Source organism: Erinaceus europaeus, chromosome 17 (assembly GCF_950295315.1).
Source record: "Erinaceus europaeus chromosome 17, mEriEur2.1, whole genome shotgun sequence".
NCBI classification, from domain to species: Eukaryota; Metazoa; Chordata; class Mammalia; order Eulipotyphla; family Erinaceidae; genus Erinaceus; species Erinaceus europaeus.
In genome coordinates this window covers 62,183,714-62,199,447 of record NC_080178.1, presented here as the reverse complement: position 1 = coordinate 62,199,447, position 15,734 = coordinate 62,183,714, and the positions used below count along the sequence as shown (strand labels likewise).

Sequence of the window (15,734 nt, the reverse complement as noted above, 5' to 3'; positions counted from 1 at the left end):
GCTGATGATGGTAGTTGTCACAGTAATGGTGATATTAATTTGGTGATGACAAAGTGAAGACCAGTGGAACTATATCCATTATTTCAAAACCAGTTGCTAAGTGTTACAACACCCAGAACCAGTGGAGCTTCTGATGCAGGAACAGCACTCATCCTGGCCTCTCCTTGAGTGGAGCCCTGATTGCTCTGATCCATACCCACAACCACTTCTAAGCAGATTGTCAGATGTCCTGCTGATTGATGGCCCTTGGTTGTGTATCTCCCCAGGATGTGGTCTCACCCTCTGAACAGAGCTCCAAGGAGTCCCAGGAGAAGCAGAATGGCTTAGCCCAGGTGGCACAGAACCTGACTGTGATTCAATTCATCAAAGGTGAGTGAGCCCAGCCCAGGTTATGGGGAGGTAGGGTCAGAATTTGCACAGGGTACAGCCCCTTCCTGCCTTTCTGGATTCATGTCCCACACCTAAGACAGCTCCTGGGCACCATCCACTCCCCTCAGTCTTTGCTTATCTGACTCCTTCTGTTTGGACATCATTATTTTTTGCTACCTCTCAAAACCTTCCTTGTTCCTGTAGGCCATGCTCAAGTGCCACTCCTCTCCTTCTACCTGCACACCTAGCCCTGACTCCTTTCAGCTCTTTCAGTTATTCAAACAGCTCAGGTCTCACCTTTCCCTGAGTACCAAGCTTCCAGAGGTCAATTCTTGTGCATCCCTGGGCTCACCCATCATCCTGCCTACAAGCAGAGGCAGTAAATATTTTCCATTCCCGGGCCATGACTCGGGTAAAGGGAGCTCTTGGTTGATGTCCAGAAATCTAGGCTTGGTGCTGGGTCCTTGCTTCTCTCTGGGCCTCTGAATTCCCAACTGTACAGCGAGAGGAAGACATAGTAGTAAGATCTAGGACTCTTTACCCTGAGTTTCTGAAGTCAGTGATTCCACAGCTCATGATCCATCCCTCCCAAAGATTCCAACCCCAAAATCTTTGTACCCATGAGCACTGACTGAGTGCCTGCTATTGCCTGGCCCTCACAGAGCACTGGGCAGTGAATCAGATCTGGAATGGAGTCTAACCCCCAGCACTGACTGGTGTGCACTCTCATAGAAGTTGCTTTCCTTCTTTAATGCTCCTCAGAAAGACTGGGTTGATAATCCTTGCTCTGCTTCTCTCAAGGACTATTAGGAGAATCAAATGAGAAGACGAATGGAAAGTTCTTCGTATACTATTAAAAAAGAGAGAGAGAGCCCATGCTTATATAAGCAGCAATTATTATTTCAATTATCAGTCCTGCCCGGAGATTATTATTCTGACCATGCCTTAGCTGCTAAATGTGGTGTAGGAGGGTGACAATCACAGCATTTCTGTAAGTCTCCCCCACAGACACATAAACACACACCTGCATTTGTCAAAGGAAGTTCTTTGGGGCTGATCTGGCGGAATAGTTTCCTAAAACTGGATGTTGGGATACCAGTAGTCCAGGCCCTAGTTCTCAGTATCTTCAAGGGTGTGGGTGAAAAGATCTGAGCTCCCTCTAGTTAGGTCTAGAGGCAGAGATTTGGGCTCCCTAACCTCAGGTCACCCCAGTTTCTGGAACACCTCTGCATACTGCTCATAGGAGAGTTTATTAATCACTGCTCTGGCTCATGCTCAAAGGGATGCTGGGTTAGTTACTGAAATTGTATCCTGGAGTAGTTGCTCTGGGACAGATTGTCTCTGGAGGCTTCAGTTTCTATAGGAGCCTGGGAGAGACCAAGGCAATACTAGCCCTGGGCCCTGAGAACTTTCTATTGAACTCCAGAGGGACTGGTTTGATGCCCCCCACACCCATCCATCCCCAGCCCTGACCACCTAGGACTTTGGGAGAAACAGGAGGAGGACATACAATCCTTTATCTGAAGGAGCCCTAGTCTCACAGAGCAGGTAGTCTATGAGACAGGGAAGACCCTGTCAGACAGGGAGACTGAAAAGGAGAACCTAGTGGAGGGGGCCTGACTCTGAGCTGGAGGAGGTATATTCTCAGCATGGAGAGAAGCCTGGCCCCTCTAATGGGGGAAACACTGTGCTAAACTAGAGAGGGCCCCTGGTATTTTTCTCCAAGGTACCTTGTCTAAGTGGCAGGCACAGGCCTTCCCATAAGGACTTGCAACCATCAGTTGACAGGATAAGGATTCTGAAGAGAAGCTGAACAGAGAGTGCACTCACTGCAGGGTTTGGCACAGACAGACTGGGAATAGTGAATGAGATGGAATGTTCTGAAGTCAGGCACTTAAGAGTCAGGAAATCCCGGGAAACTCCTAGCCTTGCCTTGGCCTCTCTAGATAAAGGACAAGTCCCTGTCCCTCTCTGGGACCAGGAGATAGTGAGGGCACCTGCATAGTGTGGGCCAAACTCAGGCCTGTCCTGGCCAGGACACCCATGGAGGGTAGAGCATGGGCAGTGAGCCAGACCATACATCCTTGCTCTAAGTACAGATTGAAAGTGCTCCTTGGATAGGAAGGGATCAGAGACCAAACAGGGACATGAATGAGGGGAATTCCAAACCCCAGCTCCCACCTGCTTTATTTTCTGGCTCCCAAAGAAATAGGAGGGATCTTCAGAGTCACTTGTCTAAGCCCTAAGGACAGACAGAAATCGTCTATGACAGATTTCTGTGCAAGAGCACAAAGGACTCTCTACTCAGCTCAGACGATACCCATGGCCATCTTCCTGCCAGCCCAGGGAGCAAGTGGTTTTCTCCTCTGTGTTTGTTTTGTTTCTGTTTTTATGTGTTTGTCTTTCTGCTCATCTCTGGTTTATGGTGTAGGGGACTGAACCTGAAGATATTAGAACCTCAGATTTGATAATCTTTTGCATAACCATTATCCTATCTCCCTGGCTCCTGGTTTGCTCTTCAGATTCCCTCAGTTATCATCTACTAGAAAAGTCTATCCCCCTTGATCCCTATTTCTAACTTCAGTCTCGCCTTCTATTGGCAGAAACAGGTCTCTTCCTCTTGTTGGTGGAGACAGAGTGAACATAGTGGAACAGAAGCACTCCTAGCCTTCACCTTGGCTGCCCTGCTGGTGAATGCCCTGTAGGCCAGGGTTTCAGACTCACCAATTACTGGGTACCCTTCAGTCTAACAGGCTCACTTTGGGGGAGCTTATAAACATGTTATGCTGTGTTGTAGGCATTAGCAGGAGATTAAGGAGGTCCTCAACCCCAGGACAGTCACTTTTACTCCTGCCGCCAGGCTTTTGCCTCTACTATGCCCCACCAGGCGCTCCTTCTCCCTCCCCCACCTCCCCAACCAAGCTCAGGCCCACATTTGTGAGCCATCCAGGAATCCCTCAACTCCTGCCCACAGAAGATAACTTTCTCAGGTGGCCTTAGATTCTACACCTGCACTTTGGTATTTGATCACATATTAGTCTGTATGTTCATTCACTCATTCCTTTGTTCTATAATTATTAGTCAACACTTTGCTATTCCTTGGGCTCTAGAGATTTAGAGACTAATGCACCAGAAAAGAATTACTGCTTTGAAAGAGGCCTGCAAGATGGTGGGGTGGCAACAAAAAGGCTAAATAATTCAAATCTTTAGTATTCCAGGTACTATGCTCTGGAGAAACAGGAAGCAGGGATAAGGAGGCCAGGGGAGGGGTGCTAGCCTCTGTTAGGGACATTTGTTTGGGACATACAGGCCCAGGCCAGCTTAGAAAGTCATATAAGGACATGAGATGGGAAGGGTCAAGATGGGAGAGAGGAATTGAACAATTAGGACAGAAATGAAATGAGAGGGGATTGAAGGAATGAAAGGGAGACAGATAGGATGGTCCGGAACAGTACTACGTAGGATTGAATTTCGATGGGATAGAATGGAAAGCAGCACAGTTGACTACAGTGTAATCTAGCTAAGCAGAACGGAATGAAACATAATTTTTTAAGTGGACTAGAATTAAATGGTAAGGAGTCAAATGTAATGAGACAGAATGCAAAAGAGTTAGACAGAATGATCTGGGAGGACAGAATAGAAGAGTGTAGACTGGCCAGAGCAACAGGCTGGGACAAAAACTGACAGCAGCTCCACCTGCCCTCAGTCTTCCCCAAGGTGCTGCTGCGGACCCTGTGCCACCCCATCTTTCTGCTGGTGGTCCTGGCGCAGGTGTGCTTGTCATCCATGGTAGCGGGCATGGCCACCTTCCTGCCCAAGTTTCTGGAGCTCCAGTTTTCAGTCACAGCATCCTTCGCCAACCTGCTCATCGGCTGCTTCACCATCCCATCAGCCATTGTGGGCATAGTAGTCGGCGGCATCCTGATCAAGCGCCTCCACCTCGGTTCCTTACGCAGCAGCATCCTTTGTCTGCTGGGGGCGCTGCTCTGCCTACTTCTCAGCTTGCCACTCTTCTTCATGGGCTGCTCTACCCACCAGATTGCAGGCATTTTCCACCATCCTGGGTGAGTGTCAGCATAAGGGCAAATGGGATGAGGATGCTGGTCCAGCTCGAAGAGGCCAGGCCCTTGGGACACTCTCCTGCCTCAGATATCACCTCCTTAGAGCCCTGTCTCCTCTCCTCCCCTCTTGGTTCATATACCTTCCACTGGGCTGTAAACAGTGGGGGTTCTCTGGAAGGCTCCAGGTGGATGTGCTGGCACTTCTTCATGGATAGGACAGCTTGGACATGGGAAGAATGGAGGCTGCATGGGCCAAAGCCAACTGGGATGGTGTTTTAGAAGGCCACATGGCAGAAGCAGGACTCAGTTCAGCCCCAGAGAAAGCAAAAGAAGGCTTGGAAAGAGGGGCCCCTCCATCCCTGGGGAGCACAGCAGCGTGAGTCTGCAGAGGGAACTTGCACCCTGGAAGGGCTTGGCCTGGAGATTTTCCCCACCATTGCCATGACTGCAGGGCAGCACCCGCCTCCCTCCTCACAAATATACTATCTGCCCTTGGGAGCTGGCTTAAAAAGGGTTTGGGGAGACACAGTCAGGCTCTTATGGGTGATTTCATTTTCCCAAGAACTGCTTCAGCCTTAGGCCAATACAAACTCAGATTCCCCCAGATCCTCTCCCTGCCTCACGCTGGTACCAGCTCCTCCTCAACCAGGTACCAGCTCCTGATCCCCACATGGGGATCCTTCTGAGTGACTATGGGGTGGGGGTGGAGGTGGGGGGATGCTGGTGCTCACGTGGAGAAGAAGAAAAAAACAAAAATTGATGTAAATCACAGATATCAAAGGGCACAAAGAAATAGAATATGGGGTCTCACTGCCGGATACTGGCAGGGGTGTATGATAGAGTGTGTTCCTCATATATGATCAAAAGGTAAAGTTATAGTGAATGTGTGAACTTTGAATGACTATAGTGAACTTTGAGTGAACCCTCAAGTCGGCAGCCATTTGGCCTGCTAGCAGGGGAACTAACTGTGAGAGGCTTGTAGGCTTTCTGTGAGCTTGAGAGACTAACAAGGAGAAACTGAGTCTGGGAGACTTTTCTTCTTGGCTCATCTCTATAAGGAGAGAGGCTAACAAGTGGGGTGCCTTTCCAGACCTCCATCCAAGGATGGGAGAGCTCCCCTAAGCTCTACCAAGATTTCACATAGTCCCACAGGGGGACACCTTGCCTCCAGGCCTAGAAATGCTCCACTCTCAGGTCTCTCACCCCATCCTTCCCTCCACATCCTCCTTGCTTGTTCTTTTCCAAACAGGGATACAACTCTCTCTCTCTCTAGGATGGGACCTGTGTCTGTGAAGATCCCTCTGAGGAGGGAGCTATGACCCTGAGATGATCCTGTCTGCCTGCCTGCCTGTCTGTCTGTCTGTCTGTCTGTCTGTCTGTCTATCTATCTATCTATCTATCTATCTATCTATCTATCTATCTATCTTGAGAGCTTGTTTGGAGGTTCTAGCAGAGGAGCACAGCTACAAAAACTAGAAACCAGTTTGTCTCTCTTCAGGGAAGGTCAAACTCTTGAAGCATGAAGCTTTGGGAGGGATGCACATGGAGCAGTGAAGGAGGAAGGGAAAACCCACCTAGCTAGCCAGCTAGATCAGCCAAATCAACCCTGGTGATCAATGGGGTGACAGATGTCACAGCCAGATCACCCTCTCATTTGTCTGCCTGCCTGCCTATCATCTCTATCTATTTATCATCATTTATTTATTTACTTATTTATTTTCACCAAGCACTGCTTAGCTTTGGCTTATGATGGTGCTGGGGATTGAACTTGGACTTCTGGGGTTTCAGGTATCTGAGTCATTTGTGATACCACTAGTGCTGCCTCCTCAGCCCTTGAGATAATTTTTAAAGTTAAAAATGAATAGATAATTTACCAGTTTTCTTTTGTTCAGTTCCAGGGATCTACCCTAGGGCCTCATGCTCATGATATGTCCCAGGCCACCCCCCCCCAACTTCACACTTTTTTAAAAGTAAATGAAAAAAGACAGTCAACTTATACTATGTGCCTTTTTTCTCATTTCTTCTCCCCTTGACTCTGTCAGCTCACCTCACTGGTCCAGATTCTGTACCCCACCCCCACTTACACAACTTCTAGCCCCTGTCCCTGCTTCCCAAGCTGCACATCACCAAGTGACCATGCAGGGAAACTGTGAATCTGACATTTCTGTCCCATGCTAGTGGTGGGGTTTGTGGCTCATAGGAGGGAGAATCAGGTCAACTTAGCCTCCCTTTTTCCCCAGCACCCAGCCTGAACTGCAGCAGTTTCTAGACTGCATGAAGCCCTGCTCCTGCCCCTCAGATGACTTCAACCCTGTCTGCGATCCTGTTACCCGAGTGGAGTACCTCACACCTTGCCAGGCAGGCTGCACAGGCCGGGGGCTTCAGGAGGCAGCAAACAAGAGCCAGGTGGGTCTCAGTCACTGCCCTCTTCTGCCCATGTGCTTGCTCTGCTCTCCTCCTCGGATCTTTTCACTTTTTGGCTTGACTATCTGCCTGCCTATTTGTCTTCTTCCATTACCATATGGGAAACATTATTCTTTTAATAAGTTTTTCATTTCCAGTCTGGGCCCAGCCAGATGCCAGGGCCCAGAGCAGAGAGGTGCTCCAGAACTGGCATGAGGGAATTCCAAGGGTGCTGCTGGTCAGGACAGTGGCCCCCACAAGTACATGAAAGGATGAGAAGGGGCATGTCCCATCTTGGGGGGTGGTAGTCCAAGAGACCTCACAGGAGGTGAAGTTTGTGTTGGACCTTCCAGGGTGAGTACGTAGACAGGGACAGGCTTTCTGGCAGGGAGACTTACAGAAGCAGAGTCTGGAAGTAAGAATGTGTACACTGCAAGGTGCACAGAAGCCTGGGTTTTTTTTAGAAGCTGCCAAGAACTTGCTGGAATAAAGGCAAGGCAATAAAGAGAAGGAAGGTCTGAATACCAGGCCAAGAGTAAAGACCTCATCTGGAGATTCATGGGGAAGGAGCCATGGATGGATGATCAGCAGGGAGTGACAAAATCTGGTCTGTGTTTGATCGCATTTGAGGTCCCAGTGTAGAGGGAGGGGTCAGAAGGCAGGGAGGTCAGTGGGGACTTGGATTCAAAGCGTCCATCAATTTGTTTATCTAGTCAACAAACCTTCACCGAACCCCTCCTCAACACCAGGTCTTGTACCAGGAGCTGAGGACTCAGAGCCAATGGGCCCTTCTCTTAAGGGGCAGAGCTCCTGAGGGGAAAGAGGGCAGCCAGGCCAACAGCACTGTTTTTTGTGTGAACACAAGAAAGGCCACTGACTGAGACCATCTGGATCATCTTCCCCTGCACATACCCTTAAATAGTGGGATCGCACTCACCTCCCTCAAGCCTGCAGTAAAGAAGGTTTCAGTAAAGAAAGCATATGGGGGTTGCTGTGTCGGGCTAGTGGCTATTACATCTCCCCTCCACTCTCCAGAGACCCCAGCTCCATCATGCAAACTCACTTCTGTCACACTATGCCACACCATGGTGGCCTGAGCTCCTCCAGAGAGAGACTTGAGCCCTGATGACTCTTGGTGCCTTAGAAGCCAGGCAGGAGCCGCCTGGGTTGGGAAAGTGTGTGCACTGGGAGTAGCCAAAGGCGTGGCCTTTCCAACTATCTTAACACTTATGGCCTGACCTGGTCTGATCCTTCTGAGAACCTTTCTGAGGTCCCTGGGCCCAGGTGGATAGGTCAGGACCCCCAAGGGGACAGTGATGCCTGTGGATATGAGTCTTATGGGCCCCAGTGCATTTAGGCCAGATCATCTGCCTCCATTTCCTGGTCTGTAAAAAGGGGTGAGGGTATTGAATGTACCCACATACCAACCACTGTGCTGAATGCTTTATGTGGTGAATCCATGGAGCAGCCAGTGAAGAGCCCTGTGATGTAGCCCATGTAAAGCACTTAGCCCAGAGTCTGGGAAATTATAAACTCTCAGCAATACACATTCCTAATATGCTTGTCAAACTGTTAAAAAATTTCAGCTGAGTAAATATAAAGATCTAATGGGCTTCCTTAAGTGGTTCTTGAGTCAGATGGCATCTCATCTAACAATTAGGAAGGAGTTCAGGAGTTGTGCCAAAGGGAAGGGTTCTATAAGCCAAGATGGTTGAGGAAAAGGAAAAGAAGATTGTCCCAGGCAAGGCCACCTTCCTTTAAGAGACATTTGGAGTCCCTCAGGTAGATTACCTCACTAGTGCTGACCAGAAATTCCAGTTGAAAAAACTATATCTGGGAGAGGCTGGCACTAAAGTTAGGCTAGGCATTCAGTCTTGGTTTGTTGATGTGGGTCTTAGCTCAAGTGATTCCATTTTGGACCTGTTGTTTCCCTTCCTCCCTCCCTTCCTTCCTTCCTTCCTTCCTTCCTTCCTTCCTTCCTTCCTTCCTTCCTTCTTTCCTTCTTTCCTTCCTTCCTAACAATGCAGATGGGAAGCAAAGGCTCGGGAGAGGACCAGGCAATGTCTCAATGCCAAAACTGGGCCTAGACCCCAGGGCCTTGGCCTTCAGCTCAGCCATCTCTCTAGAGGCTGAGAATACTCAGGAGCTGTCACTCTGGCCTGGCACTGTCCTTTTGCCAGTCTGCCTCCTCAGACCAGCTGTGAGCTCCTGGGCTCTGTAACGGGTAGGCTGGTAGTCACACAGCTGCACTCAGTCACCACTGATGGATGAGTGAACAAATGACCAGAGGAGACATGAGGGCACGGGGCAGGTGGACCTAGGGCTCAAGGGTGCGGCTGAATCTCCCCAGGGTATGAGAATTGGATACAGTTGGAGAGATTTAAGTTCATCATAAAGAGAACTTCTGGCCACAGAGTTAGATGAACATGCAGGAAGGCCTGGGAGGAATCTAGGAGACTGGCTTTTAGCTTCTGAGTCCAAGTGGGCCTCTATCTTCTGCATCTCAGGAGAGGAGCAGGGACTGGAGATCTCTCTTCTTTACCTGTCTCTTCACTGTCACTGTAGCAATTTCTGTACAATGTAAAAAGGTACATGGACAGCACCAGGCACTGGAAGCCCCTCTCCTTCGAACTGCACCTCCAAGCATCTCCCCAACCAAAACCCTTTTCCTGATATTTCTCCCAGCTGCTCTCTACTCTGGGTCTCTAGGCCACCTCTCCATCCTGCCCATCCTGTGAAGCAGTTAAAACTACAGCCTTCCTCAGCCTCCAGACCCGATCTCTCCCCATGCTTGCACCTTCTGAAGCTTCCCACAGGCACCTGGGTAGTTGTTCCAAATCCTGTAATAAGTCGCTACTAGGGCTGGAGGTGAGAAGCCACAGGCCCTCCTGTATACCCCAAGAGTTCATTGACCCCATTCCCTGCTCATGTGTCTCTGCCAGTGATCCAAGGACACCCTGGTGTCAGAGCTGTTGCCTGGGGAAGGAAAGACAAGCCTGAGTTTCCAGCTTAGGTCTCCCCTCACTGGCGCCTGGAGGCACAGCCAGTCTAAACCACTTCTGCTGAAAATCCTGAGCTGGAGGGTTTCCAGGCCACCAAAGGGCTGGGTATGCCCCTGCAATCACCCTCCAGGACAGGCTGGGGATGGCTCCTAGTGTGATGGCTTCTGCTACCTCAGCCCTTGCAGGGAAGCCAGCATGTTGGAGGGGAGACTCCTATTAGACCAGTCAAACAGCCCTGACTGCTGTGTGTGTTTGGGGTTTTGTGGGCCTTCTGGGCCTAGTTGCACTGCCTCCCTGTGTAGGTCCTGAAGGCTCTTCCTCTCTCTCATCCTAGGTTGTCTACAGTAATTGCAGCTGTGTGCCAAGAGGCAGTCCTATGCTAGAGGGCTCCTGTGAGTCAGCCTGCAGCCACCTGGTACTGCCCTTCATGCTCCTGGTCAGCCTGGGGGCTGCCCTGGGCAGCCTCACTCACACACCCTCCTTCATGCTCATCCTCAGGTGAAAGTGGGCAGCTGGGTAGGGAGCCCAAAGGTCCTTGGCCATGGGCAGGGTAGGGAGGTCTGAGGGGTCCAGAGACAGAGGTGCTGATGCAGTGAGCAGCACCTGAGTCCCCACCCTGCCCTCTATGCACCCTGGGTAGGGCACATGGGGTGCTTCCAGAAAGCACTACAGCCTTCCTCAGCCTCCAGACCCGTTCTCTCCCCATGCTTGCACCTTCTGAAGCTTCCCACAAGCACCTGGGTAGCTGTTCCAAGTCCTGTAATAAGTCGCTACAGACTCTGGCCAGACCTCCCAGAATATCCCTGATCTCAGAAAGCCAGCATCCACTAGGGTGTGGTGGTGTGGCCCCTACCCACCCATTCTGAATGCCACTCCAGACCACGAACACCTTATGGAGTGACCAGTGCAGGCCAGGATCCTGTGAACATTGCCTCCTGGTCCAAAAGCTTTCCTCAGGCCACCATCCCTGCTGGACCTGACAAACTGTCACCTGAGGTCATCCCCTCCTGCTTTGGAAGGGGAACCAAAAGTACCTCAGGGCAATTCTAATTTTTCATTATGCTGGGATTACTTCCTCCTCCTCCTCCTTTCCCCCTTCCCCCCCTCCTCTTCCTTCTTCTTCTCCTCTTCCTCCTCCTCCCCTTCTTTCTTCTTAGTCTTCTTCTTCTTCTTTTTTTTTTTACTTCCAGGGTTATCATTGGGGCTTGGTGCTCCTGGTGGCCACTTTTTGTATTTTATTGGATAAGACAGACAGAAATTGATAAGAGGAGGGAAAGAGAGAGAGGAAGAGAAATATACCGACTTCACCACTTGTGAAGTGTTTCCCCTGCAGGTGGGGAGCTGGGGTCTCAAACCTGGATCCTTGCTTAGGTCTTTGAGCTTTGGACTATGTGCACTTAACCAGGTGCGCCACTGCCCAGCCCCGTAATGCTTTCTTCTCTATCTGAGGAGTTAGGGGGAGATGGAGCACCCATGCATAGGCCATAAAACAGGTTGCTCAATCAAGGACAGGGGAATTAGATGCCTGGAAATGGCTATTGAGGAGTGGTTCGTGCTGGCAGATGTGCCCATTCTGGCTCTGACACCCAGCAGCCTCCAAGTCTGGTCTAAGTATCAGTCTCCTTATCTGTAAATGGAGATAGTGGTATGCCTATCTCTTGGAGATGAGGTGGGAGGACTTCAGGGCAGAATGAACTAGTAGCAAGCACCCCATAAATGTCTGCCACTAATGCTCCTGAGGAGGAGGGGGAGGGGCAGGGAACCTGCTGCAGTAGTTGGGGTGTTTGAGGGTGTGCCTGGCTGCCCAGCTCCAGGCTTTGCAAAGTAGAGGGAGAAGGAGAAACTTTGCTGGGGTGGGGTTGGGGGAGCAAGGGGTATCAGTGACAAGGATATAGAGAGGACAGTGCCAAACATATGTCCTGCTCATCATCGAGTGCCACGTCCATACCTCCATGCTTTGTAGGGTTAGGAGAAGTGGGGTTGGGCTGTGGGACCTGCCCCCAGAGGTCTCCAGGCTGTGGAAGGCTGGCAGATGGTGTTGGGAGAGGCGGACTGTGAGAGCCCCTGGAGGACTAGGACTGTCTCAGTCCTCATGTTGTCATGTTCCCACTTGTCAGGGGAGTGAAGAAAGAAGACAAGACACTGGCTGTAGGCATTCAGTTCATGCTGCTGAGAGTACTGGGTAAAGAATCTGCTGGGGGCGCTCACTCAATGCCCACTGTGTCCTGGACTGCAGAGGGGGTTCAGGGATGGGGGATGGGGGAAACCACACCCTGACCTGAGCACTCACAGGTCCAGGGGGCAGTGCCCTGGAAGTGGGTATGTGGCACCTGGAGGCCAAGAGGTCCTCCCTCTGGCTCAGTGGCCCCAAGCCATCATGTTGTAGGGAGAAGTGGGGGCAGTGAAGGAATACAGGGCCCCATGATCTCCTGAGTCAATCCTCTTCCAGCCTGGATGCCCAGCCCCGTGATCCATGGCATCGCCATTGACACCACCTGTGTGCACTGGGCCAAGAGCTGTGGGCGCCGGGCTGTTTGCCGCTACTATGACCACTACCTGCTTCGGACCCGGTAAGTCCTGGAGGAGGGCTGCCAGAAGCTGGGGGTACCAGTAGGGAGGGACAGCCTGTTTACGTGCTCCTGCCAGGAGTCAGCTGCAATCCCCAGGGCTGAGCTCACTGGTCCAGGGTCCAGCTGGACACTGTCTCTGCCTCTTGTGAGTGAGACCTTAGCATGAGTGATCAAAGACATACAACTGGTAACTAATAAAGCTGGGCCTCAGGTCCAAGCCCTTGGGCTAATGTCTGCTGACAACACAGGAACATGCATTGGCATGGTTTAGTCTTGGGAGGACTAGGAGAACAGCCTAGCTGTGAGAAAGATGGGGAGTCTGAGGTGAAGTGAGCTGAAGACCCAATTCTGTCTCCCTCACCATGGAATCTGCCCTTTCACGGTTTACTTGGTCTTCCCACCTGTACAATGTGGGTAGTCCAAGCGGACCATAAGGCAGATAAGTTAATGATCCTAGGGTGTCCAGTGGGGGCTGGAACTAGGGAGCTGGTCACATCCATCTCTGAGGAAGGCATAGTACCTGGGCCCAGAATGACCCAAGAGGGCTTCCCAGAGGAGATGCCAAACAAGAGCCTTGGTGAGTTAGACCAATGGAGAAAGCAGATCCTCTACTTGAGTATGATGAGTGAGGACAGATGGTAGTATGCTTGAGCCCTGGGGATGCCCAGGGAAAGGTTGGTCCAGGGAGAGGCAGGGAATATACCCAGCTTCCTGTATGCACCCAGGGCTCCTTCTATAGGGACCCACAAAGTCAACTCCAGGGAAGCTCCCAGCCCTCCCACCAAAGCCAAAATAAGGAGTCTATCACCCTGGGACAGAAAGCCTCTCCTGCCCTCAAAGGTCTCAACAATGTTTGTACATAAAGGGTGATGACTGCTGAGCATAGTGACAACCAGCACCTGACAGGGTATCCTGATTCTGGGGTCCCTTTCTTGTCCCCAGGTTTCTTGGTCTCCAGTTCTTCTTCAAGATGGGCTGTCTCATCTGCTTCATCTTGATCCTGATCATCTTAAGGCAGCAGAACAAAGAGGAGGAGGCCAAAGGGGCCATAGCTAGCCCTGGCCCACAGCAGCAGCAGCAGCAGCAGCAGCCATTCATATTGGGAGCAGAGAGGAAGTCAGAGGAGTCCCGGATCTGAATCACCTGAGTGAGGGCTAGAGAGGCGGCTGCAGCATGGGCCTGGAAAGATTTCTATTCCAATTCTGACTCCTCCAGTCACTTGCTGTGTGGTTTTGGACATGTCACTGACCCTCTCTGGGCCTTTGCTTATCTGAACCAAGGAAGCATTATGTTTTGCTGTGATAGCTACTTCAAAAGTAAATGAGTTCACCTCCTTCCTCATCCTGACCAACCAGCTGGCCTGAAACCAGGCTTTTCCCTGAGATTGTAGGGCAGAGGAGTGGGCAATGATAATCCAGGCAGCACTCTATACCTGGTGGCTCAAATCCTGCACTGCCACTCACCAGTAGTTCCTAAGGGCTCTGGCCACCTCATTTGTCTGGTGGAAATGGAGTTACTATCAAGCATTTTTCCAGCTGTGACCGTGTGCATGTTTAGAATGGACTCATGGGAGTGAGGTCAGAGTGGCCTCTGTCTAGAAGTGGCCATTTGGCGCCCCCCAGAGGCAGAGACCTGAGCAGACTTGAGAGGCAACCCCCAGGGAGGACAGAACTGGCTTCACTGGAATATGCCTGCCTGATGAGTCACCTAATAAGAGTTAAGGAGAGAGAACCAGTCCCTGGACTCAGGAAGCCATAGTTAGAGGGAGGTCTAGTTTCTGCCCCAGGGGCTCTGGTCTGGACGAGACCTAAACCTCACTTGGGCATTCTCTCACTTCCAAGGCAAACACAGTCCACGCTCGCTGGCACCTATGCGTGACCAAGGTCTCACATATCTGACCAGGGTCCACTTCAGTCACTGTGGCTTTTTCTGACTAGAATCAGCATCTCCTATCAGGAATTTGACTCAGTGTCTCCTGAAACTGTGGACATGTCGCCTAGGCTTGTGACACTCTCATCAGGGAGTCACTATGTTGGCTCAGGGCCATTCTTTATAAGACGGCAATGCTGGGAGCAGTGATGCCAGCTCCCTGGAAAGCCGCAGCCTGAGATATCTCTCTCTGCAGGTCTGAGATATCTGAGATATCTTCTCTCTGGCAGGTCTCATTTGATGGGCATTACTATTGGACATGGTTATTTTCCCTGCAAGATGGAGAGTTTCTTGATATTCCACTAGGTCATTCTGTGTCCACCACATACACCATATCTAACTGGGACCTTCTACTTGGGAGATAGTGGGGAAGCCCCTGAGCAGGACCTCCCAAGTCCATGTTAGGTTCTGTGCTGGGGAGCCTGGAGGAAGCTAGGGAGTGGAGACCTGACATTCCTGCCCTCTGAGCTATCCCAAATGAAAAAGGTGATCCAGAGATTCTAATTCCCATTGTTGTGAACCAGTTTTTTAATACTTTCAAATATTTAACACATATCTGAGCCTGTATTTATCAATGCCAAGAATTTCAGTCTCCTCCAAGATAAGGCTATTCGTATGCTTCCATTCCTGGTCTTCCCTTTCCCATCCCCACCTTTCTACCCCCCCACCCCATTTCCCAGGTTTTGCAGAAATAATTCAGAATTATAGGCACAGCTTATTATTAAATTTGTTCTTGCATAATGTCTCCTAATGTCTCTCCTATGATAAAAAATTCTTACAAACTGTATTAGTGTTTGCAACAACCACATAATTTACAGTTATTTAGATCTGGCTTGTACTGTGCTCATTACTTGCCATTATCTGTTGGATATTACATTTTCCTAGCTGTGCATTCTGGTCCAGTTTCCATTTGGCTAGGCTACTTCCTCTAGTAATGGTTTCAGAAATGGAATAAGGTCACTGGCTTTTTGAATCCTCACCTGTCTGTCTAAACTGTCATTCACATTTAAGGAAGAGGAAATGGTTCAGGAGCTGCGACTTGTCCAGGATCACACAGAAAAGCAGTAGTGGAGCCATGTTTGGGTTAAGAGTTTATGGGAACTGAAGCTTATGCAATCTGAGGCTCCCTGTCTACCTACTTATGTTCTTACTTTTTGACAAACTGGGGCCTCATACATGTATCATCTCACTGCTCCAGGGCTGCCTTTTCATTCAGATAAACAGAGGAACAAGCACTACAGCATCAGAGCTCCTCCTAGTGCTGTGGTACTCCCATGTTGTGCTGGAATATGAACCTGGGCTGCATCCACATGACAGGTCAGACACCACACCTATCAAGTAATTCCTTTAACCCAAAGCTCCCTGTTTTAAAAGAAGGAGGAGGAGGAGGAGAAGGAGAC

At 50.3% G+C, this 15,734-nt stretch overlaps 1 protein-coding gene across 2 annotated transcripts in view; it reads left to right on the top strand.

Annotated features, from left to right (window-relative positions):
• Positions 1-15,313, top strand: part of SLCO2B1 (solute carrier organic anion transporter family member 2B1) — a 46,847-nt gene extending 31,534 nt beyond the window's left edge. For both annotated transcript variants that reach the window (XM_016186920.2, XM_007520261.3), the window contains exons 8-14: positions 267-369; positions 4,076-4,433; positions 6,671-6,836; positions 10,170-10,333; positions 11,953-12,017; positions 12,285-12,405; positions 13,348-15,313. In XM_016186920.2, coding sequence (XP_016042406.1) covers positions 267-369; positions 4,076-4,433; positions 6,671-6,836; positions 10,170-10,333; positions 11,953-12,017; positions 12,285-12,405; positions 13,348-13,543 — 1,173 coding nt within the window. In that variant the 3' untranslated portion in view covers positions 13,544-15,313. The remainder of the gene's footprint in view (positions 1-266; positions 370-4,075; positions 4,434-6,670; positions 6,837-10,169; positions 10,334-11,952; positions 12,018-12,284; positions 12,406-13,347) is intronic.
• The last annotated feature ends 421 nt before the right edge of the window (positions 15,314-15,734 follow it).